We start from the raw sequence: 26987 nt of genomic DNA, 5'->3' as shown, positions 1-26987 counted from the left end.
CTTTTCAAAAATAATAATGTAACTGTACCTCAATTGGTTGACTATTTTTGGGATAAACGTGAGTGTAAAATCTTCCACCCTACTTCTCAAGCAACATCTGTGAATCAATGGAACACCACATTCCTCGATGAATGATCTATTTATATCCTTTGCCGTCTTGTGAAGTTATTGTTATGCCGAGCCCAACCTATGATCACACTGAAAGGTGACATAAACTGACTAATGTTAACTTCTCATCAAAGTAGCAATGTGTATATCAGAAATAAAGCTGTATATTTACTAACACAAGTGATTAAGTACAAACTATATTTCTTATAGATAGCAGAATGCATTATTTTATCAGTTGATTACCTTTGCTATTTACGATATTTTCGACCAGAAGCCCAATACTATCACACAAGATTTGGCCAGCCCAGTAGGCTTAAGTTTATCCGAAATTCAGACGTTAAGCTAACAGTGCAGATAAATCATTGTAATAAAATAAGGATCATAAAGTGTAAATTAGAAATAATAAAATATAAAAAAGTATTTATTTTATATGTTTTAATCAAAACCCTGCGTCTTCACTGTGATAAAAGTTATACTTGGCTTGGCCAGTTTAGTCTGAGCATAATTGTCAATAATGTTAATAAAAGTAGTCATTGAAAGATACCTAATGTAATATTGTTGCTGGAAAATAAATCATATTCATTGCCCATAAAATATGTTAAAATTGAACAATCAGAACAATGATTTTTCTTCCAAAGCACGTGAGAAACTTATGTCACTGTTAGAACTTATAGAATAAATGGGGGGAAGTTACACCCTCCAATATTAAATGTAAAAAATTATTGTCAAAATCTACACGGTAAATTACATGTGACACTAAAATGGAGTGATTCAAAACATTATGTTGCTAAAGCGAAAGGAGATTAGCTAATTTTTCAAAAGACTCTTCATTGTTAAGACCATCTACGTATCTGAAACTGCGCATTCGCTAAAATTATAAAAAGTATAATAAGCTTTCGATAAACAGTATATATTTTCTTATTTTCAGTGGTCCCAGAGATGCAAGAGGGAGCTGGCAAACCTTGTAGTCACTCTAACTCCCTGGGAAATGAGGATAAAAAAAATTGAAAGTAAGTTAAAATAACATATAAAAAAAGAACATTATAAATATGACTTTGTGACATAAATACAAAAATTTCTTAACTTGTACCCCATTTATAAAATTAACGAACTTTGTTGGGTTTACTAGTTGGCTTCCATATTTATTATTCACAATTGGTTTAAAAACAGTTGTTCGTTACTAATTGTTTCAGCTCAAAGCTATACAATGAGCTACATGTGCACTATCCACCACGATGAATCAATCTCTGTATCTTATTGCTGGCTAACGGTGGTTGAGTAAAGAAGAACATTATACTTATATAATAATAAGTTTGCAAACAACGATATGTAAATATAGTAAAATATTTTAGTTGTAGGGGGAGGACATACTACATGTTTCGGCCTGAAGAAGACAAACCAATGTTGTGTTGAAAAATATAATAAATCACTTTATTTGCTTATAAATCATTGTTAGCTAAATTGATAAGACTAATGATGGACTATTTCACTACTATATGATCTTCATTACAAATAGTGTCTGGTGTGTCAATACGGTTTATGTACTTATTTATATCCGGTTATACTTTAATACGTAATGCATGCCCAGGGATCACAAATATTCCTAATATATTGCCAGTTCTGCGGAACGTTAATTGTGGAATTTAAACACTTAAATAGGGTATTTAGTACTAAAATAGAACATTGAAAAGTATTTGCAATGGTATTTTTATTTGCTTTAGGTATAAATATTCGAAATTTTATGATCGTTTGAAAATTGCAATTTTGACTATATTTTCCGAAAAAGTGCTTCCTTTTCCAGGCCGTTTTACTTGTTTACTTTTTTATTTGCTGGTCCTTTCTTTACTTTATAAAAATAAATGCAAATAAGTGAAAATTCTTTTGCAATTTCGTTGTTTTTCGGGACAAATACTTATGTTGATCTTCAAACAAGTACAGAATGTGTAATGAAACATCTCATTGGATTCCTCCTTCAGCTGTTTGCCTTTATTTCTTCTGTTTGGTTTGGCTGATCTTGTTTTTTATTTTCTTCTCATCAGGGACCTCTTCGAAGGGGTTTTCCTCCTTTATCTTCACATATTTATCTTGTAGAATACTGGTAGCATGTCAGTAGGCTCAGAAAAACCCGGGGTTTATCTCCCTTACGTTATGAGAGAATCAATGCAAAAAACGTTTAGCCAATTATCTTTCTTTCTGGCTTAAATGACCCCGTAGGACTGAGAACAAATTTGTACCGCGGAGTTATACATTACGTGCTAAAGCTTCTTATAAAACCTTCAACTGGATCGGGAAAAGAACTGTAAAATGTTTTACCGTAATTTGCTTTAGGAATATTTGGAACCTGGGTGATAAATTAGAACCGTGCAGATAGTTTTACAAGTTGTGCTATTTTTCAAGCGTTGTGAGGTAAAAGAAATTTTCTTCATCTTACGATGCTGGACAACCCTCTGACCAAAGCTCAGATATGTTAGATCTCTATTTTTATACCTTTTTCAAGTCTCAGACAATTATTTTAACTGCCCAATATATTAAATGTTTAAAATAGATTCACACAAACATTTAACTTATTTGGTTTACATTTCCAAAGATTTGATAAATTATTTTTAACATATCTATATACGTTTGAAGGTATTGGACGAATTCTTACCTTATATTTGTTGATTTCAAAGTATTGTAATGTTTTATTCTGTTATTAATAAACAGCAACTCAATGAATTGTTTACGCTTACAAGATTATGAAAGTTTTATTTTTTCATTGCTAGTTAAGAAGTTGTCTGAAAACGCTTTCTGTTGTCATATAAATATTCTGTAATTCAAAACTTTTCTGGTACCATTTATAATTATATCAGACCAAGAAGCCAAGGCTAAACTCTAAAATATGAATTATATTCACGATCTTAGAGCACACTTACAACTGTAATTTGGACCATTTTGTTATAGTTATTCCAGCTACACAAATTCATTAATGTTGCTTTCATATTGTAAAATTAGTCGTGGAATGTATTTGTAGGTCATTTTGGATCCGTTGTAGCTTCTTATTTCACGTTTCTTCGTTGGGTGTTTTGGATAAATGTTTTCATCACTACATTTGTATGCTGTTTTCTTATGGTACCCGAGGTGAGAACCAAGTTTGCTTTGCTTGGCATAAAAAATAAGTGTCTAATTTCCATAGCTTGAAGCCCAAAGTAAGTATCAATTTTTCAATGTTCAGTACTCGTTATGAGATTTTCATTTTCTTAGTTTGGTACACAAGGTAAATATTAAGTTTGCGGATTTCTTATCCGAAGTAGCTTGTAAGTCTTTTATTTTTTACAATCTAAATAACAATTATATTTTCATGTAATTATACGTAAAGTAAGTATTAAGTTTACCCGGTTCAATACCAATAGTAAGTATGATGTACTTGCGGTCCGACTATTATTTTTTGCTTAATATTTGTTATAGTTTAGAAAGATGTTTTAGTTCCAAATAATAAAACAGTCACTTTATTTTAATTGGTATAAATATGTACACTTCCCAAATTAAACTATAAATCATTTATTTATCTAATACATATTCAGTGAATACACACAGTAGGAACTAAGTAAACTCTATACGAATCTTCTCTGGCAAATTCTTCAGTAAGTTGAAGGCAACGTAAGTCAATCGATAAAAAGATTATTCGATATGACGTAAACGGGATATAACACTATTAAACACTACATAAGTAACAGTATAATTCGCCTATTATTAAATCTTTTAGGGTGACTAAGTTATGATCAATATGAGCAGATCAAATTTAACATTTTTCACTTTTTTCCATTACTTTAAGATTGAACAGTTTCGTTCCACACAGTCTTGTGGTTTGGAGTTCATTACGTAAATGTTTATGAAGCCACTGAAAAGTAGTTTTGATTTTTTGTGTATTAAGAAAGGAGTTCACTGTAGTTAGCTGCTTCGTTACATTACATTAACGGATAAGTGGGAATAATATTCAGATACTGTAATAACTCTCAGAGTTAACATAAAGACATATTTTGGAAACCCTTTAGACAACGACATATATGATATAACTTTTGAAGACGACGTTTTCTTGCTCTCATTCTATTACAAAATAGATCAGTAGTTAGATAAAATAGAGTTAAAAAGCAACAAAACAAACTTTAGGAAGTAAAGATGATTATAAAATGTTGGCTTGTCTAGTTCAAATATCAAAAAAAAAATTCCATGTTTCATACGAATTGTTTTAAGTAACTTCAAAGTTATTACAACATAACCGTTTTATGTAGCTCCAAAAATATTGCAACATAACTGTTTGACGTTGCCCCCCAAAATTCAACATAACTGTTTTTCGTAGCCCCCAAAAGATTTCAACACAGCTGTTTTATGTGGCTCCAAAAATATTTTAATTATACATTTTTCAGTATTTTCGGATTGCTAAAATGTTGATCTTTCTCATGAAAATAATAAACGATTACAACTTTACGAATTAAATTTTGCCATGAATAAATTAACTATTCGTAAGAAAGGTTTAAAATAAATACCACATTCTTCAGAACAAGTGTTACTTTAGTCAACTTTTGTTTTCAAAATAACATTTGAAAATATATATCTATCCAATGACACATCATACCATATTACCAATAACAGAGCTGAGGTTTAATCAGTAACATATCATATCATTTTACCAGCAACAAAGATTGGATACAACCAATAATACATCATCATACCATCTTACTGATAACAGAAAGGAGGTCTGACCCATAACACACCACACTATTGTAAGGATCTAGCCAATAATATATTATGCCATCTTACCAATAGCACAGCGGAAGTCTAATCAGTAACAATTAGTAACACCTTACCAGTACTAAAGTTAGGATCTAATCAATAACACACCACAACAACTTTCGAATAGCAAAACTTGGACCTTATTATTAAGAACTTGTGATCTTACAAGTTGCGCAACTGAGATCACTTAACTAACACATATTACCTCACCACTAGAAAAACCGGGATTTTACTACCAGCACATAAAATGTAGCAAAACGAGAATTATATCTTTAACTACGGGATATTTTACTGATATTGAAGATGAGATTTCACCACCAGCACACACTAATCCAGCTTACCGATAATTTTGAGGTTAAGACCGGTGTACGAGAAGGACGTCTTCTGTCATCCTTCCTTTTCATTTTAGTGATAGACTGGATCATGAGGACAATAACACAAGGGGAAAGGAACGGGACAAGGTACTATATGGATGATATGGAGTTTGCTGATGATTTAAGGACAATAACACAAGGGAAATGGAACGGGATACAATAGTATATGGACGATTTGGAGTTTGCTAGTAATCTAGCGTTCCTCTTGCATAGCCACACCAGAATAAAACCATCACCTTGAAAAATCAAAATGAAAGAGGATTACACATCAACGAAAGTAAAACCGAGCTGAAAAATAACAACGATAGCATCAAAAATGGTTCTGTATTCTTGGAATGAGAGCCTTTGGAGGACCATCAAAAACAGTTCTGTACTCTTGGGAAGAGAGTCTTTGGAGGAGCATCGAAACGGTTCTGTATTCTTTGGATGAGAGAGAGCCTTTGAAAGATCATCAAAAACGGTTCTGTGCTCTTGGGATGAGAGCCTGTGATGGAAGTTGACACTTTTACACACTTAGTTGGCGTCTTTAACAAAGTGGGCTGAAATCAAGTTCAAAATAAGCCCAACTGATTTTGAATAATATTTGAAACTCCAAAGAAAAGGAAACTACTACAAAAATGAGGATTTATAATTCCAGTGTGAAATCCGTGCTCCTGTACTAATCAGAAACATGGAAGATGACAAAAACAATCTTAAGAAGGCTCCAGACATTTGTGAACAACAGTCGACATAGGACACTAAACACCTAATGTTATACCAAAATAAGGAATGATGATCTATGGGACAGAAATCATAAAGAGCCTATTGACGAGCAAATACAGCTCAAAAAGAGGGGTGGGACAGAACGTACTTAAAGTCAGGAAACATCCATTATTATCTGACGGTTTCTAACATGGAACTCGCAAGGTTAACGAACAAGGGACAGACATAAGAACACATATCGAAGAGATACAGAGGCAGAATTATAGAACGTTATGTATATCTGGAAAAAGACAGAAAGAATTGCTCATGGTCGAGTTAGTTGGAGAAGGATCGTCGATGGTCTACGCTCTATATGAAGCGACGGACGTAAGTAATAACACATCAGTAGCCCATTAAGAATACCAGCATGGGCACATCTCTTATTCTATCAACCACCTAAGTTAAGTTAGCATAGTTTTTGATTTTAGTAATTTGACATTTGTTTAACGCGTTTAGAAACCCCTTTTATGTGGCAATACCGTTTACTAATATTGTTATATATGAATATAGATTCAAAATAATCACTAGCCTTAATAGTCTCTGACTGTTTATAAAATGTTGTGTTCGTTTCTCAAAGGTATTGCGAGGCCAAGACGATCCAACAGGAATGAGGAAAGAAATTGAAAGCGAAGAGCAAGATAGTGCTCTCAATCTTAAGGCAATATGGGATTTTGAGGTAAGTGAAAATGTAATGGTTGTGCCAGTGTATGGCATATGGCATATTACCCTGGCGAAAGTGTACAGACTCTTCCTCAACTTGCGACACTGGTCATGTAGCATTTCCTGTAAGGGAGCTGTGGTACTAGTCATTTAGCATATCTTGCACGGGGACTGTGATATTGTTCGCCTATCATGTCTTGTAAAGGGACTAACAATGCTTACCTGTCGTGTTTTAAAATAGCGTTGTGACACTATTCATCTAGTCTTCCTTGTAAAGAGGGCTGTTGCATTGCTCCCCTAGAATGTATAGCGATGGAACTCATTGGTTATAAATATATAAACACACAGATAGGGGCAAATTAAAGATTGATATATGTCCCAGTAATGAATGACGTTAGTTTTAGACAGAAGAGATTTGTTGGTGCTTGGCCACACGTAGTTGAGTGTTCAAGAGGCTGCTAAATTGACGTGGAAAACTGATAACATGAAGTTTGTAGTTTAAATGGAGGTATTCAGAGTTACACTGTATAGAACAGTGTTTTGTTACACTTCAATTGTTTGTTTTACGAAACGTCTCACCGAATGTTTAATACAAAAGCTATGTATTACAAATCTGTTGGTGATGTTCGTATTGGTACTGAAAGAGGCTATAATCGTTCTGTTAATTTTCTATACCTGGCTTTCTGTATACTCTCCTGTTAATTCCCCATACTTCGCTTGCTGTACACTATCCTGTTAATTCCCCATACTTTGCTTGCTGTATACTCTTCTGTTAATTCCCCATACTTTGCTTGCTGTACACTATCCTGTTAATTTCCCTTATTTTGCTCTTAGTATCTATAACATAGGTACTTTGCTTTCTAACAGTCTTATTCCCTCTGAAGCAAGCTATGTAGTTTGACAAAAGAAAGATTTCAGTGTAACTTTTACAAAGGTGCTGAATACGTGCCCCCTTCATTTATTTAAGCACAGACTAATATTTTTTTCATACAATATCCCTATATATATGTCAGCTACAAAAAACGTACTCCACCACTTTTGAAAGTAAAGCTAATACACTATTGATAGCAATCTGTATTGTTAATGTAACCACAAAATACCTAATATAAATTTTCCTGATCTGATGTTGTCTTTTTCTCTTCTGCTTGTTTACAGGGTTACCTGAAGTATTCGCCAATATTTTATGGCTATTATAGTAACAGAGAAATGACAGAAGAAGGTTATCGTCTACCTTTGGCTTATTTTCTCACTTCCTTAGCTGTGTATATTTTCAGTTTTTTTGCTATTCTTAGAAGGTAAGCACCCAAAATCAGGTTCTTTAGTGCTTTCTTTACTTCAGTGTGAACATCTTTTATTTTTGTTTTTCATTGAACTAGCAAAGTCTTTTTATTTTTACGAAACGAATATTAAACTTCTGTCTAATGGACATAAGCTTGCTGAAAAGTGGCGCCACCTCTTATAATTTTTTTAAAAAAAGATTATATATTTGTGTTATTATTCGATGGAAGTGAGCCAAAACACTAGGTTAGTGAGATGGTACTGTATGAAATATTAGTGTTCATTGCATAAGGAAAGCCAACGTTTTACATGCTAATTTCTTTTATCGTCAACATTAAAGCAAAAATCAAGTAAGGTCCATATTCGTTCGCTCTTGCTCATTTTTACATGGTGAGCGAAGATTAAAAACAAAGATTTATATAATATCTTAACCCGAAGTATTTAATGTGCTGAAAACTAGAGTCCATTAATCACAAATGTGGACTAGTGAGTCTATAAATGTGCTCATTATTTAATCATACAATTTTTATTTATATCATCAAATACGAAGCTGGTGTGTTTCTGTGTTTCATACAGCACATATCTTGTTTAATTTTCAGAATGGCACAAAATTCCCGGATGAGCAAATTATCTGAAAAGGAGGACGAATATACGTTCGCGTGGAAACTCTTTACCGGATGGGACTATATGATTGGACACGCAGAGACAGCTTTCAACAAGACTGCGTCACTGATCATGAGCTTTAAAGTAAGCCTATAATTGGAGCTTGCAAATATTCAAAACCTACCTACCTCCGTGTAAGCTCGGGTTCGAAACCCTGTCACACCTAACATGCTTGCCCTTTTAGCTGTGGGGGCGTTATAAAGTTACGATCAATCCCACTATCCGTTGATAAAAGAGTAGCCTGAGAGTTGGCGATGGGCGGTGATGACTACCTGCCTTCCCTCTAGTCTTGCACTGCTAAATTAGGGACAGCTAAGGCAGATAGCCCTCGTGTAGCTTTGCGCAAAATTAAAACGACACACACACAGTGTAAGCTGTCAAGTGAAACGCAAGTTATATTAGTATTCATTTTTGGTAACTTTCAATAACAGAAAGTACGATACATGATTATAAAAATCTGGTACAATTCTCAAAAGAGACTTTGTTGTTGTTTCTCGGCAGCTAAAGTTCTTAGACGAACTGGAATGTTTGTTACTTGTTTTTAGTTACAGAAGTTTACGCTCTGTCGTTTGTATGATTAAAACCAGGAAAAATATTCGTAATAAGCTGTTCATATTACAGAAATCAAACAAAGGTGATTCTAAGAAGTTACTATACGTTTTAATTGTGAAATGTCAAAATGTATATATGAGTATATATATAAACATAATTTGTTTGCAGCCTATAAGTCTCATATATACAAGACGTCGTTTGAAGCTTTTGTTTTTTATGTAGAAATGGCCCGGCATGGCCAAGCGTGTTAAGGCGTGCAACTCGTAATCTGAGGGTCGGGGGTTCGCATCCCGGTCGCGCCAAACATGCTTGCCCTTTCAGCCTTGGGGGCGTTATTATGTTTTGGTCAATCCCACTATTCGTTGGTAAAAGAGTAGCCCAAGAGTTGGCGGTGGGTGGTGATGACTAGTTGCCTTCCCTCTAGTCTTACACTGCTAAATTAGGGACGGCTAGCACAGATAGCCCTCGAGTAGCTTTGTGCAAAATTCAAAACCAAAAAAAAACAAAAATTTATGTGGAAATAAAAAGAAAAACAAGCGTTTATTTGAAAACAAAGCTTTTTTAACAATAGTGAAGTCTAATATACAAGCTATCTTTTACAAAAACACGATAAAAAGAAACTATATGTAAAAACAAAATTTTATTTGAGCAATAAAACTTTTATGATTAAGAAAGATGTAAATAAACTTCAAAGCAAGCCTTATCTAATTCTAAGATGATGTTTCTAAGAAATGTCGCTAGAGGTTCCAAAATCAACTGAATGATTCTCTGAAAAATAATTTCTTGACATAGACTGGCAAACTATAAAGCGAACGCTATGCTAACATTGATAAAAAACATAAATAAAACTAATGTGATCGATGAATTTCAACAATCCGCACTTCAGTGAAGTGTAAAAGTTCAGAATTCTTCGTGTAAACTCTGTAATTGTTTATTTACATGGGACGTGTAAGACAGCGACTGTGTTCTTGGATTCATGCCACATTGGCATGAGTACTTGAGAGCTTTTAAGATGTTAAAGAACATAAACACTGTAAAGCCATCTCTAATATAAACATATTACGTGTATAAAGTGTTATCGTATAGTTTTTAGCATACATATATATATATATATATATTACGTAGTTCGTAAAAAATTAGTAAATTATACACAATCAAAAGTATGTGCTATATTAAGACTATATACACTTGCGCGCGCTCACACCCCTTCCCCCCAATATACTGCTTTATATTAAGTGGTAGCTTAGAAACGCTATTCCATATTGAACATGGAAAATAATGCAGTAACTAAGTGTAGTTCCTATAATTAATATATCTTAGAGAGACCCGCTACACACCAGGCATCCAAGGCGATACCATTGTAAGGTTGGTAGAGTTAATGACATGAACACTTGCGGAGCGAACTGCAATTAAAACATCAGTTATGAAACCAGTCTAAAGTTTCTTACATTGTTACAACAGTTGAAAAAACAGTGACTGGTAAGCCATTCGATTCATTGAACTATTTTTTATATAAAAGAAGACAGTTTTTAAATAAATTAAAACGACACTTGTGCAGTATTTATATATATGTATATATTATAACCATAAATGTTTATGCCATAAACAAAACACATTAAAATTAAACAATTAAACATACGCTATATATTTTTAAAAAAGATCCTAGGGTACAAGTTACAACGTGGAATTATAAAATGTATCCTAGGTTTTGGAGGTAACCAAAACGTAGGACCCACATTGCAGTGGGGGTACACTGTCTCTCAGTCTTAACCTCAAATTCGTTAATCTCACATAAGACGATTAGAAATTTAGAAATTAGGAGAGTGAGATGTGGGTGCTCAAGCCCACTATATTCTACGTCTATATCACCCTTCACTGCCTGCAGACAGTTGTGGGAAGGTGACTGCTGTCCCGAGTTAAAATAAGAATAAGAAAAATAAAAACATAAAAAGATTAACAATAATTAAATGAATAAAAATTAAAAAGGAAAAAACGGTACCACCATTTGGGAGTAAGTAAGATAAAACTTACCTCTTGAAGTTAGTATTCCTGCCCTCAGTATGAGAGAGTCACTAATTAACACAACATTGAACCATACAAGTAAAGTGATAGCTTACTGTGACTGTCGTACTTTTATATGCGGCTCAAGATGTACATACGCATAAGGTAATGCCAATTTCTTAAATGACCTTATTTTTTATTTTATTTATTTATTTTTCATCTTTTTATGTTTACCTTTTTCATTTTCTTATTTTAACTTGGAAGAGCAGTCATATTCCCATAACTGTTTGCAGGCAGTGAAGGGTGATATAGATGTGTGACGTTGTGGGCTTGAGCACTTACATCTCGCTCTCCTAATTTATGGCCCGGCATGGCCAAGCGTGTTAAGGCGTGCGACTCGTAATCTGAGGGTCGCGGGTTCGCATCCCGGTCGCACCAAACATGCTCCCTTTTCAGTCGTGGGGACGTTATAATGTAACGGTCAATCCTACTATTCGTTGGTAAAAGAGTAGCCCAAGAGTTGGCGGTGGGTGGTGATGACTAGCTGCCTTCCCTCTAGTCTTACACTTCTAAATTAGGGACGGCTAGCGCAGATAGCCCTCGAGTAGCTTTGTGCGAAATTCAGAAAACAAACAAACAAACTCCTAATTTATAAATTTCTAATCTTCTCATTTGAGACTAGTATATTGGAGGTTAAGACTGATAGACAGTGTATCCCCACCGCAATCTGGGTCCTACTTCTCCCCCAGTCACCTCCAAAACCTAGGATACATTTTATAATCCCACGTTGTAAGATCCCCTGGGATCTTTTTAAAAATATGCAACGTATTTTGTTTAAATTTAACCTGTTTAGTTTATGGCTTAACAATTTATGGTTATAATATAATTAATCAGAGGTTGGGGTTTGCTGTTTTTATCGCAGTCTTTCCTCATTATTTTGTTTACTTATTTGCCTTCATTTGAATGTAATTATCTAATTTCATTAATATATATATATATATAATTAGCAAAAGAACAGACCATCATAATATATAGTTTGCAACAATTAACAGAAAAAAAAAGAGGCAAAACACGTGACAAGTAGCATAGTTCTTTTAGTGAAGCGATTTCGCAAAGTTTTTAGATGCAATAGTTAATATATCTTTTTACAAATCGCATGTTTGGCAAATAAGGATGTACAGTAGAATTACTGCTGCCACTACAAAAGTTTTAAAAATGCTTTTAGTTTGTATAAGAACAGAAAATATGTTTTTAGCGACTATTCAATATTTGAGCGAAAAAGTTTGATATTTTTCAGCACTCGGGTCCAAAATGGTCGGGTGGTTAGAGCGCTCGATTCGTAATTTGAGGGTTGCAAGTTCGAATGGCTGTTACACCAAAAATACTCGCCCTTTCAACCGTGAGGGCAATATTATGTGACGATAACTTCCATTATTCGTTGGTAAAAAAGTAGTCCAAGAGTTGGCGGTGATGACTAGCTGCCTTCCCTCTAGTCTTACACTGCTAAATTAGGGACGGCTAGCACAGATAGCCCTCGAGTAGCTTTGTGCGAAATTCCAAAACAAACAAACAAACAAACAAATCCTTCTAGTCCTAGGCAGCTATATTAGGAACGGCTAGCGCAGATTGCAGTCGTTCAGCTTTGCGTGAACTTCAAACCAAACGAAATCCTGGAAAAAATCTCTGCGGACCCACGTTTAATGTTTATTTCAATTCTACCTTTTCATCTTTATCATTTTTTCATTGATAATCTTCAAAGTTTACTATAACGAGGATGTATTCAACACATCAAAGTGCAAGTTAGGCTATTTTCTCAGCTATAGCTTAAATTAGATTGATTATAAAATTAATTAAGTATCACATGGGTCCAGCATGGCCTACTGATTAACGTGCCAGGCTGCTGATCGAAAGGTCAAAGTTTCAAGCCGTGATAGACCGTAAAAAGCTCTCCGCATTCGTAGCTGTAGGCAAGTTATAAGAGCTAGAGTCAATTCCATTATTCAGTTAAGAGTATATGTAGAGGCAGAAGGTACGTTTGATTGGTTGACTTGCTTCCAATTTGTATTATAAAGTAGAAACAGCCATGCCTGAAATTTGATATGTTTAACCTGCCGTTTAACCCGCGTGCTGCTTAGTTTGAAAATACCACAAATCTTCTAAAACTTTAATGCAGATCGTACCTTGTTCAGAAACTGTCCCAGATCGCAGCAGCTCGTAGAAAATATCGCCAAACGACATTCGTCTTTAAAACTTCCCGGAAAAAACATCAACACTTCTTTTTACCGTGACAGTCCACGGGAAATACTATCAAACAGGAATTCTCGCTTTGACACTTTCTTGTAAAAATAAATAAATAAATAAAATACATTTATGTAGATCGCAAACGTCTAGAGGAGATATTGCCAAACAGAAATGCCTTTTACTGAAAATCTCGCTTTTCAGTGGCTCAGTGGAGAGGCTGCGGCCTCACACCGCTAAAATACAGATTTAGATAATTGTGGTGAGCACAGCAAAGGTAGTCAATTGTGCACCTTTGTGGTTAATGTATATATACATGTAACTATTTTAAGTCCGTTTTGGATGAAACTTTGTGCGATGTGTTTCTTATAAAAAAGTTTATTTACTGCACGTTGTGTCTACGCATTTTTAATAAGATATTTATTTTTTTTTAATTTCACGCAAAGCTACTCTAGCAGTGTAAGACTAGAGGCAGCTAGTCATCACCACCCACCGCCAACTCATGGGCTACTCTTTTACCAACGAATAGTGGGATTGACCATAACGTTATAACGCCCCCACGACTGAAAGGGTGAGCATGTTTGGTGTGACAGGGATTCGAACCCGCGACCCTCAGATTACGAGTTGAACGCCTTAACCCACCTGGCCATGCCGGGCATTTTTAATAAGAAATAACTCAATGAACGTTTGTATCTCACCAAAATCATTTTTTTTATAAAATAAACCTTTGTTAAAACTAGTAAAAGGTTCCTTATTTCATAAAATTATTTTCTAACTCGCATTTGTGAAGAAATGGTACTTCTTTTGCTTTAATAATATACATTAATTTTGTAGATTTATTATTACAAACTACCTTTTTTTAAACAAAACATTTAAAATTGTGGTAGAGGTTTAATGCAGCTCCTGATTGAACAGCTGCCCTCAGGGCTTTCTTAGTAAAATAAACGAAAACAAAAACAACAAAACATTTTCATGGATCACAAAAATCGAAAGGGAACATCGTCAAACAGAAATGTTCACTCTAAAATTTCCATGTTTAAAAAATAACATTTCTGTTGATCACAATAATCCAGATGAAATACTGCAAAACAGAAATACACTGTATAATATTTCCCTGTAAAAATAACAATTGATTGTAGGAGTTGAAAGGAAATTCTACCAGACAGAAATTCTCTCTCTGTAGTTTTCTTGTGACAAAAAGTTAACGTATTTTTGTTTAATATTTGAAAAGATAGATAGCTTGATTTCGTAGTTATTAAATTTTTGAATCCGCTGAAACAGGTGTTCAACTTTGTGTTTCGTTTTGTAGACCAATGGTGTATGCTTTGTGTATAGTCTGTATAAGCTTAGAAGTTTGACACACTCTTAAAGCTTTATATTTAAATTTAGTGGCATAATGAAATATATATCAGGTCAAAAAATAACTTAAACTGGTGTGTTTATCCTTTAGTATAAACTTATATTTGCTTTACCAATGATCAGATGAGCAATGTATCCTTTTCAGGCATTTTATGGTAATTTTGCTTTCGTACAAATAAATTATTGCGTAAATAAAATTATAACGTATTGACACTGTAGATGGATGCGCCCAGTGTTTAACGTATTCGAACATCGTATCTGAGGGTTCAGGATTCGCTGCCCTATGTCTCACAAACGTACTCTGCACTTCAGTAACGTGGGTGTACCACAGGAATGATGGTCAAACAAAAATAACCAAAGAGATAGCAGTGGATTCACTCCCTCTAGTCTATCTAGCTTTTAGTGAAAATTCTGAAATAAGCAAACAGATACATTTACACTGATAGCGTCTTCAGGTGGGACAGCGGAAAGTTTAGGGAATTATAAGGACAGAACGCAGGATTTGATCTCCGCGGTGAAGAGAGTGCAGATAATCCACTGTGTAGCTTTGCCTGAAGGAAACAACAACAATACATGGATATTTTAGTATTTCTATATCTAACATTTAGTGTTCATGTGGTCATCATAGTATAAACTGTTTATTATTTATTTATTTAAAACTTGACCATTTTTAGGAGGCAATTTTGGAAGAAAATGAAAAGAAGAAGGAAGAACGGAAGTAAGTTCATTGTTAAGTTACTATTGTCATACGTATCAATAACAATATATTATATTCCAATGTGTTTCAATAATAATGTATTTTATTCCCATGTGTATCAGTAATAATGTATTCTGCTCTTATTTGTATCAATAACAATGTATATTATTCCCATGTGTATCAATAATAATGTATTCTGTTCCTATTTATATCAATAACAATGTATTTTATTTCCATGTGTATCAATAATAATGTATTCTGTTCCTATTTGTATCAATAACAATGCATTTTATTCCCAAGTTTATCAATAACAATGCATTTTATTCCCAAGTTTATCAATAATAATATATTCTATTCCTATTTGTATCAATAACAATGCATTTTATTCCCATGTGTAGCAATAACAATGTATTCTCTTGCCATGTGTATCAATAATTTTAAAATTCCGATGCATCGTATGAAATATTTTAGCTGATTACTAAGTTATTTGAAGAAAACAAAAGTCCTGAAGTTTAATTTAATTAATTACGCGCTTGTTAAGAACATACATTATCTAATATTTTCCCTTTAAAACTATGTTTATACTGAATTACCTTTTCACCCTGAAGGAAGGTGTAGATCTTCAGCTTGAGCACTCATCTCTCTCGTGTTTGGTCTTATAGATTGTAGTAAGGAATCTGTAATTCTAACATGAAAGAAAATACAAAAACATACTGTAATCAGCTGAAACGTCAAGTACAAACTTATAAGGTTAAAAATTTATGAATGTCAAGGTTCAATGGAATGTTCTATAAACATTAGACTGGAAGGAATGTATAATGGTGTTTTTACTGCTTGTTAATGAACAGAATGCACTTGTATTTTCTGACTTTTTTTTCGTAAATAGAATTAAAGCATAGGCTTTATTATTGAAATCAAGTGTTATTCAAGTTCCGGTAGATAGATTATAATTAGATTTATTTTTATACTTTTATTCGAAATGTAAGGTTTAATTTTTTTCAAATACTGAAAGATATTAAACCGCTAGCTGCGGAAGAAACTAAGATGTTTTTATTAAAACTGCTAATAAAGAGTATAACACATATTCTTAAAAAAAATTAAACTAATATTTCAATATCGAAGTTATTTGTAGTTTTTAAGAAGTGGATTAAAGTTTAAACTCAGTATCCTATAATTTTTAAAGTTTCAAACATTTTAACTAACTTCTCAAATTCTGTTTCTTATCCGACGTTTGAGGGTTTTCATTGAGATTTAGAGTCAGATTCCTGTATTGGGCAAAGCTCGGGTACACAGTTGTATAATTGAACACTTAGACAAACAAACAATCCCTCAGTGAAAAGTCTTTTTATTATCATAACTTTTATAGATCTCACCTTAAGTATTTAGTTTTGGTCTGCTTGTCCATTCTTATAAACATTTGTTTTATTATACTTTAGTTGGAAGGTCATCATCTTGCGAATCATAGCCAACTTCATGGTCATAATTCTTCTGGCATCCAGTGCTTATGCTGTCGTGTTGGTTGTACAGCGATCTCAAGAGCCAGAGGCCGAGTCAAGCTGGTGGAGGCAAAACGAAGTAAGAGTCAACTCTGTGTTCTTTATCTTCTCAAACTTTAATACCGTATTTTTGAGCTCCAAAACTGAATTGCATAATTTTCACTACATTATAAACGATATCCTTCAAACATAAAAATATTACCTCAGATTGTAAGTTTTTGAACATGAACAAAAGCTGACGTTTGTATGCCTAACAGTATATATTAAACGTACATGAGTATCGTATAGTGTTCGGTAAAATAGTAAAATGTTACAAACTGCTAAGACTCGCAGTGAAACTTTGTGTTAAACTCCACTGTGATAATTAACATGCATCGTAATGCTTGCATTTGATATAAAAACATTAGTAATTAATATAAATACATAAACTCGAAAATACAATATAATAGTTAGCATGTTGACAGTCACATTACAAAGGGTTTGGCATGGCTACAGGGTTAACATACTCAAATATGAACCTAAGGGGCTATATTACGGTAGCATACTTTACAATAATTTAAGCCTAATTATTAGTTTGTTACTAACTGTTTTTTATTAATATATGCCAATTACTTTATATCCTAAGTTCTAGTAATCTGATGCTGTCTTAAGGAAGTTCTGAGAGGGATTGAATAGGATTCAACGTAACTAGTTTATGGGATAGTTTCGAGAAGGGTAACCATGTTTTCCTGACTTCTATGCTAATATCGTCATAGTTAAGTGGATGTAAAAGACGTGCTTTATCGGTATTTTTCTCGTGTGTGGCTCACGTCCCATTATTTTAATAATGTTCCATTTATTGCAAAGTCTATGGCATGGTGGATTATTACACAGAGATTAGTATTACAGTCTTTTATGTTACGTTCGGAATTCTACTTGTGATTAGTCTTACTGTTTTTTCCAACATATTAGTATACACATTCACAAGTAATAACAAAATCATAAATATAATTAATAAGTAGGCTTAGTAGATTGTACAGGTAACCATGACAACAAGAGATATTCGGTCGCTTCAACCTTTCCCGAAGTAGGCTTATTAATGAGAAAACTATATCTAAAAATAGAATAAATTATAACGTAAAAGTGGGAACATTTCAATATAAAATAACAAATTAAAATACCACACAATGTGAATATATTATTGATAAAAAGAATCACCCATCGAACCTCAACACACACACGAACCACTGATGAAAAACAATGTTTTAATGTTATTCTTTAAGTTAATACATGCAATTAATACCTTTTAATTCGAAATTATTCCAAACAATATTTATGTCGTTTTACATAATACGTTTGTGATAATGTATGACACATATTGTGCAGCTAGTTAATTTTGTCTTATGCAGATTAATGATTGTAAAGATAGTTGGTATATTGAGTAATTAATTAATCAGAACCTAAAACTGCAGGTTTTGGAACACGAACAAAAGCTGACGTTGTTATGCCTAACAGCATATATTAAACGTAAACGTAATATTTAGTAAAGTATAACAAACGGACATCGAGTTTTGATGTTGATGTTAGAACAGTTATTTTAACATATTACATTGAATAGACAAATCGGTTACTTTAACGTGTTACACTCGATAGAAAAAAATCTGTTACTATATATATCCTGTTAAAATAAAAGTTAAGAGAATGGTATAAAAGTTCGCGATACTCAATACAAAACTATTTTAACATTGTATACACTGCATTAAGTTATTTGCTGAAATATTAATGTAGAACCTATATAATAACCGTGAAGGGAATGACACCGTAACATGATACGGTTCTCATCAAACAAACAGTGAAATATATTATACCTTAACCTTTACACAAACACTTGTCTAACTGTTTCTCTAGCGGACGACATGTCATTGTTAAAATTAAACTGTTAACAACAAAAAACAAACGTTTTCTTAACATAATCGCTATGGATTTCAGTCAGTTACTGGTTTGATAAAATAGTCGAGATATTTTGTTGTTTTGTATCCGCAGTAATCATTATCTGATTTTTATAAATAAATACAAATTGTGTTTTAAGCGTTGAAGGATAATCTATTTATCAATCCAGCAAACTTTAAAGGTTTATCTGTTACAAAACCTTTACAACGTGTTTCGGAATTTTGTGTATGGACTGAGAAGCTATATAAAAGTTAGACTAGTAGACCGAACATGGCATGTTCTGGGGGTGTTATAATGTGACGGTCAATCCCACTATTGTTTGGTAAAATAGTAGCCCAAGAGTTGGCGGTGGGTGGTGATGACTAGCTGCCTTCTCTCTCGTCTAACACTGCTAAATTAGGGATGGCTAGCGCAGATAGCCCTCTAGTAGCTTTGCGCGAAATTCAAAACAAATAGATGAAATTAATTAAACAAATGTTTGGTATAATCACGCTGAAAAAGGTTTTTGAATTACAGGTGACCTGCGTCGTATCGTTTATCTCCATTATATTTCCAAACATATTTGAAGTGATTGGTATGCTGGAACAATACCATCCTCGTGTACAGCTTCGATGGCAACTTGCTCGGTAAGTCGTCCAAATGCATCTCTATTTACTTTATTCTGAAGAAATAAACACTAAAAATTACTATTTTCATCGGCATCATGAAGAAAACGTTTATAACAGCCATGAATTGTAACTTAATGTTGTCCATAATTTCCTAACCAAACCAATATACAGTCATGTGAAAAAGTTAGGACACCCTATGAAAGCCTGTGTATTTTTGTAACATTTTGGATATATAGATATTTAATCTCAATTTTAACAATACTGAGAGATTATAGGAATATAACCAACCAATGAAAACTGAAGAAAAGAGTTTTCAAGATCTTCTGTAAATGTAATTCTACAAAAATGCATATTCTGAGGAAAAAGTTAGGACACCCCCACATTTATTCCTACTTAAAATGGCTCAACTCACACACAGGTGTATCACACCATGTGCACATGATTAAAAGGTCGTTACTCAGCATTTTGAATGAGGCTTGCCCTATTTGTCTTATGAGTCTGGTAAGAGATTTAAAAAGATCCCATAGGATTTTGAAATCAGCCATTCCACTGTCCGGAAAAGAGTCAACAAGTGGAGGGCTTTCAAAATAACTGCTAACATGCCCAGGTCTGGTCGTCCAAGCAAGTTCACCCCGAGAGCAGACCGCATGATGCTAAAAGAGGTCTCCAAACACCCTAACATGTCATCACGGGACCTACAGCAGGCTCTGGCTACTGTTGATGTGAAAGTGCATGCATCTACAATCAGAAAGAGACTGCACAAGTTTAACTTGCATGAGAGGTGTACAAGGAGGAAACCTTTGCTCTCTAAGAGAAACATCAAGGCCAGACTGAATTTTGCCAGAGAGAATGTAGACAAAGACCAGGACTTCTGGAATAATGTTCTTTGGACAGATGAGTCCAAACTTGAAGTATTTGGACACCAGAACAGAGGACATGATTGGCGTAAACCAAATAGAGCATTTCAGGAAAAAAACCACATAGCAACTGTGAAGCATGGAGGTGGAAGTGTCATGGTTTGGGGCTGCTTTGCTGCAGCAGGACCTGAATAGCTCACAATCATAGAATCCACCATGAATTCTACTGTGTATCAGAGGGTGATTGAGGATCATGTGAGACCATCTGTAAGAAAATTAAAGCTGAAGCGGAACTGAATCCTGGAACACGACAATGACCCAAAACATACCAGTAAATTCACCAAGGACTGGCTGAAAACTAAGAAATGGAGAGTCCTGGAATGGCCGAGTCAAAGCCCAGATCTTAATCTCATTGAGGTGTTGTGGAGTGACTTGAAACAGGCTGTACATGCAAGAAACCTCTCAAACATCTCACAGCTGAAATAATTCTGCATTGAGGAGTGGGGCAAACTTTCTTCAGACCAATGTCAGAAACTGGTAGATGGCTACAAGAAACGTTTCACTGCAGTTATTTCAGCTAAAGGAGGTAACACCAGCTATTAGGGGTTAGGTTGTCCTAACCTTTTCCTCAGTTAGAATATGCATTTTTGTAGAATTACATTTACATAATTTCTTGAAAAGTCTTTTCTTTAGTTTTAATTGTTTAGTTATATTCCTATAATCTCTCAGTATTGTTAAAATTGAGTTTAAACATCTATATATCCAAAATGTTACAAAAATACACAGGCTTTCATAGGGTGTCTTAACTTTTTCATATGACTGCATATATATATACATTGTTGTTGTTCTTAGTGCAAAGCTACGCAATTGATTATCCGCGCTCTATCTATTACGGGGAACTGAACCCCAGATTCTTCCGTTTTAAGTGTATAAGCTTACCACTGACCCAACAGGCGACGATTAAAAAATACACGTTTTCTTTCCAGTGGTAAAAATACATACACTATTAATTTGTGATTACTTCGATAGTTGCTGCGATTCTGTTGAAAGTGATTCGCGTGTTGTGCGAAGTATAAACAGTATACATTTTTTCTACTGAGAAACTATTAAAATCAGTTGAACAAGATTTGTTTATATGTAGCATTAAAGGTAAAATAAGGTGTTTAACTGTTTTTCTTTTTTCTCTTAGTTTAGGACGCTTGCGTTTGGTAGTTGTCTGACAAACTTTGGTATCCAAAAGGCTGTCATTTCAACATGTTTTTACAGAACACTTTCCCTGAGCTTTATTAACAATATGAGAATACAAATAACACATTCAAACCTAGTTGTACTATTTCACTCTGTGTATAAGACATTTTAAAATAATGCAAATAACTGATTAAAAATAGATAATTTCTCACTCAGGTCAGTTTTTCAGAAAATCAAAAATATACTGCGAAAATCCCGAAAGTGTAGTTACTATCGTGTGATTACGTTTCGTGAGCATAACCAGTGACTGAATCATTTCCAAAGAATTAGTTTGTTGTTTTTAACCGCAGCATAGAATGATTCTGAATTTTTCAAGTACAAACTTTTAGCTCATAGTTCCATCATCCCTGCCCTCCAGTGGTACAGCGGTATGTCTGCGGACTAACACCACTAAAAACCGGATTTTGATACCCGTGGTGGGCAGAGCACAGATAGCCCATTATGTAGCTTTGTTCTTAATTCTAAACAAACAAATATAATTACAGTTTTGGAGACAGTAGGTCAAATCCGTTCGATTGATTTATTCGTATGTTCTCAGATTACTTTACTCTAATCCTACCTCAAATAATTCCAACTTGAGGATAGGCTGGTAGAGATCTTGATCAGTAGTATCATTGAATCGGGTGTACGAGCGCCCCATACTTGGTATTACTGGTGCACAAAAATATAGCTAATAAAAAAGGGGGTAAAAGATCTCAAAGATTAAATTACTCTAACCCTGTCTAAAATATTATCAAGTGCAGCGGCTATTGAGGATTCTCTTTTTTTAAGTCATTACTTTATTTTTTCGAATATAATATTTATATAAACATATAATATTTAAACAGGCTGCACGTAGCCTAGAGGTTAATGTTTCAGGCTCTGAACCGAGAAATCCATGGTTTTTTTGCCGCAATGCGCTCATCCTACTTTGGATGTATTTTTAAGAGTGACGGCCAGCTTCCACAATTCGATTAGAGTAGCCCAATAATTGGCGGTGAGTACTGTTTGCAAATTGTCTTCCATATTTATTTTACTGAATTTCATGCGAGCTTCTCGAGTGCTATTTGCGTTCACCTTCCCTAATCTAGAAATAATATACTAGAGGAAAGGTCAACTCTTAAACTACTTTTTTATAAAGGAAGTGGTACTGATCGTAACACTATAACGCTTCAAGAATAAAAGGGCGAAAGGATGACGGAATTCGAATGCGATTTATGAATCAATCGCTCTAATAACCAAATCCTTCCTTTTAGTCTATCAATTTAACGCAATGATGACTACAGCAGACAGCTCTTGTGGAGCTTTGTGTGAATACCAGAAGTAAACAAATCATTTGTATACAGATTTGTATACAAATCATTTGTGGCATTTGTATGCCACACCTTCCAGTGTATTGGAATGTTCATTTTCCTACAAGTGCAACAACATACTTATTGTTTTAACTTACGTATATTTTAAAGTAAATGATGTCTATTTTTGTAGAATTCTGATGCTGTACTTGTTGAACCTGTACACTCTCATTCTGGCTCTGTTTGGTAAAGTGGACACAATGGTAAGAAAATGGATCTGAAGGTAGATAAAACAGAACAGAAAGAATAACTCTAGAGGCTCCTCAATCACACCTTATATAATATTACAATATTTATTTTATAGAAGATTATAATGTTCCGTGTATACAGGGTGTTCAGAAAGTCACTGTATACTTATATATTTATTAATAGACATGTTTTAATATAGAATACAGGGGGTAAATATGAGTGACAATTATAAACAATGTTGAAAGTGACCTCTGTTGGCATCAATACAGGCTTGGATCCTTCTTATTTTGTTTCTAAGCACCGCTATCAGTTGCTGGCTTGAAATAGACTGAATGAATGCTGTTATCGCTGCTTTCAAAACTGCACAGTGACTTTTCGAACACCCTGTAGAATATGTAATATTCCTTTTATGATAGTTTAATACTTTAGGACAAATCTTAACTGAGAATTAAAGTAACTAATATAGCATACTAAGATAAGTGTTCGTGTTGCTTTGTGGCTACATTAATCAAATATTGATATAACTTTTCTTTTTGATAGTGATTGCAAGGCTGTTTATATTAATACTCCGCTGTTTTTGATAATACATTCAACAAAACCTATACTAATTAAGTGAAGAAAAAAAAGAAATTGCTACCAAATATGACTTGAATCATTTTTATTATGATTAGAAAACTTCACTGTTTCGCATATCCCGTGTACGTCACTATTAAAACCATTTACGTATGTGACACTTCACTATAGAATAATTAATAAATGTTTGTAAAACATTTCCGTAAAGGTTAAAAGTGATATAATCAAATATATTTTCAATATCTTATAGGCTTATATATTCTTTTTTCGTTCATATTTTTTAAGTTACTTTTTGAAACTTTTTTAACCTTTGGAAGCATATATTAGATTTTATCGTTTCATATTACGAAACAAAAGAATTTAAATTTGTTTACGAATTACCTTTTAAGCACTGAAATGTTACTGTGCTTTATTTCAACTTCTTTTAACACTAATTAAATCACTGACCATAATAATTGTTAATAGAAAAACAAGATTTTGTTTATTTCAGAGGTTTATAATTTACAGTAGATTTATCTTTAAGTTTAGAAGTTGATATATCTATTTATTGTAGCTACAAATTGTTCACTGTTGTTTGTTTTGCATCTTTAAGATAACAAGTTCATTAACATTCAGTTGAAAATTAAAAGCTAGAATAAATATTATATAACTAAAACGGATTTTAATAGAAAATGCAGACAAAAGAAGTGTGCTGTCGTTTCATACTTAACCTGTTCAGTGTCGTAGACGAGATTACTCGTCCAAGCCGATCGGTAACACAGTGCCACGGACGAGCTAATTATACCTAAGTTCAACGCTAGATGTCAGCACCATACATGGATTTGACCTACTTACAAATTGTTTCATTTTCGATCCAAAATGGCGCCACGAAAAAGTTACAAAATGAAGAAGTACTAGAGTTGTATTGTAGCAGCTGAAATACTTGGCAGTCAACAGGTTAAACAAGTGACATTTGTTAATCAATTAAGTGAAATTAATTATGTTAATTATTGCCTGTTAATTATGTTTTTTCATATTTCTTGTATTCATTGCTTACTTGAGGCGGTTGTGTAATAGAAGTTACCGTGAAGGATCAAGCAGCGATATTCTGCAGAACAGATTTATTTGGAAAATGCACGTGCAGTGTCTACTGCTGATTCGTTGCCCTTCTTCTGGTCAACATTTGTTAATTACAAATGACCATGCACGAATTTGAGTAGTTTTTGACCTAACTATTTAGTTTATGCATCATATAAGGTGCCGCTCAGTTTTAAAATATTATATAAGACGTTTTTAAACTTTAAAGTGCGAAACTTAAAAAAAATAGTGAATTATTATAACAGATCTTGGTGGAGAAAACGTTTACGTATTTATAAATATAAGCGTTCAAAAGGCAGCCATGACAAAAAATAATTTTATTGATTTTTAGGTGTGTATCTAAATACTGGAATATCTAGCGCTTGACTATTTTAGTTATAGAAAAATTAAAAAATCTTAACAACTATAATGGTTTAAGGAGGAAATATAAACGCAGTTGGCACTTTGATATCATATTTACCAACACTGAAAATAACTAATGATATTTGGTTGCGTTTGTATAAATGTAATTTTCTATAGTATAATAATTATATTTTAGAGCATAATAGATGTAAAATACAAGAACAGGAAAGAGAAGTATTAATAGGTGATAGAAATAAACTTACTGTAGAATAGAATAATTTTGATTCTACATATCAATTACAAGTTTTCTGGGTTAATATTTCATAAGTAGAATTAAAAAATGGACTTGTGTTAGAAATATCTGAATTGATTTGGCACTTAAAATTTTTACAGACAACTGCTTTGTTCGAGTTGAAAGCAAATATCAGTGCAATGATAGAGCAGAGGGCAACCTTCTCAACAGTATTGACACCAAGCATGTATTACCCAACTTTAAATACCACAGCACTTGAGCCTTTTCAGACAATCATCAGCTTAAGCCTAAAGTTACTGGATCCAGAAGATGAAGACATTGAATCTAAAACGGTTGGTTGTGACTTAGCAGTGGTAATGAATTGTACAACTATTCTTTTGTCTTGGATACAAAATTCAACGAGTGATAACAAGCCAAGCCTAATAAATAAACGTATTTTTGCACATGAAAGTGGGGAAAATAAAGGTGAAAACACTTTCAGTGATGACTTTTGGAACAGCAATGACAGTTTTCACAATTCGTTCGGTATCGAAAGTAATAGCGAGAGTTCTGAATGGTTAAGGTTTTGGAACTACACTAATATAACAGATTCAAATGCTACTTGGGATAACAATAATGAATGGGAATCATCAAGACCAAACCACTTAACTGTTGATGATCAGAACTCGGTTTTTGAACATAATGTCCTAAAAATTTTTTTTGAGGCATCTTTCAACAATTTTAATAATTCGTATAAATTTGCCCAATTGTTATTCTTAAATGAAACATTGTGGAATTGGTTAGTCAATAATCGCCGAGAAGCAGATGACGACACGAATGAGTTCATTCAAAATTGCATGGTTTATATATCAAAATGTGTGACAGAATATGAAAATGCGTCAGAAAATAATATTTTAACACCATCGACGTTGCCCATCGATAAAGATCCTTTAGCAACGACAATCAGTAGTGATCCAACAGCATCCTACACTGCAGCTGAAGACTCTACAACACGGTCATTTATAACAGACGCTGGAACTGGTAATGTCTTTAACTTATCAAGCTGCGATGGTGTGGAATGCATATCCGACAGTACTGAAGGGTCAACGATTGTAAATGAAGTGTCAACATTCGCTGATGAATGTGTAGGTGATAAATGTAGTGATGAGGAAAATGTCGTTGAACTTATTCTTCAAAGTGACGAATCCACCAAAGAACAACTTAGAAAATTATGTTGGGAAACCATGTTTGGACAGGTATGACAATTATGCATTTACTGTGAAGGACAACTTATTGAGAATAAGTAATTAAAATACGAGCATATTTTGCAACTAAGTAATGTCTGTCTGTCTCTCTTAAATTTACAATCTGATTGTAATTTAAGTATCCTTAAAAAATTATTTTCCAAGCAATTTTTTACTTTAGTCAATGGCTTTGCAAGCTCTGTAACCAGTAAAATTCGTGATTTGAGGCAACGCTAAACACACAGTACTATACACAAGATGGTTAAAAGAAATCTCCATATTTAAAAAATGCTATATCTTATAATGAAACATATACTTAATATTATTAAGTCTTTTAAAAGAGTCCCAGTGTTTAAAATTATATTTTATAAGGAATTCTCATATCAAAAAAAATATTATATCTTTTCTAAAAGGAACATA

At 33.5% G+C, this 26987-nt stretch overlaps 1 protein-coding gene across 1 annotated transcript in view; it reads left to right on the top strand.

The window, feature by feature from the left end:
• The window catches only part of LOC143230824 (transmembrane channel-like protein), a 100904-nt gene that overhangs the window by 53198 nt on the left and 20719 nt on the right, over nt 1-26987 (top strand). Inside the window, exons 6-15 of the mRNA XM_076465024.1 lie at nt 1037-1118; nt 3119-3225; nt 6571-6669; nt 7809-7948; nt 8531-8678; nt 15419-15462; nt 16878-17016; nt 19383-19492; nt 23044-23113; nt 25485-26579. Coding sequence (XP_076321139.1) covers nt 1037-1118; nt 3119-3225; nt 6571-6669; nt 7809-7948; nt 8531-8678; nt 15419-15462; nt 16878-17016; nt 19383-19492; nt 23044-23113; nt 25485-26579 — 2034 coding nt within the window. The remainder of the gene's footprint in view (nt 1-1036; nt 1119-3118; nt 3226-6570; nt 6670-7808; nt 7949-8530; nt 8679-15418; nt 15463-16877; nt 17017-19382; nt 19493-23043; nt 23114-25484; nt 26580-26987) is intronic.

This window comes from Tachypleus tridentatus, chromosome 10 (genome assembly GCF_004210375.1).
Source record: "Tachypleus tridentatus isolate NWPU-2018 chromosome 10, ASM421037v1, whole genome shotgun sequence".
In the NCBI taxonomy this organism is placed as follows: Eukaryota; Metazoa; Arthropoda; class Merostomata; order Xiphosura; family Limulidae; genus Tachypleus; species Tachypleus tridentatus.
This window is presented reverse-complemented; position numbering and strand designations above follow the sequence as displayed.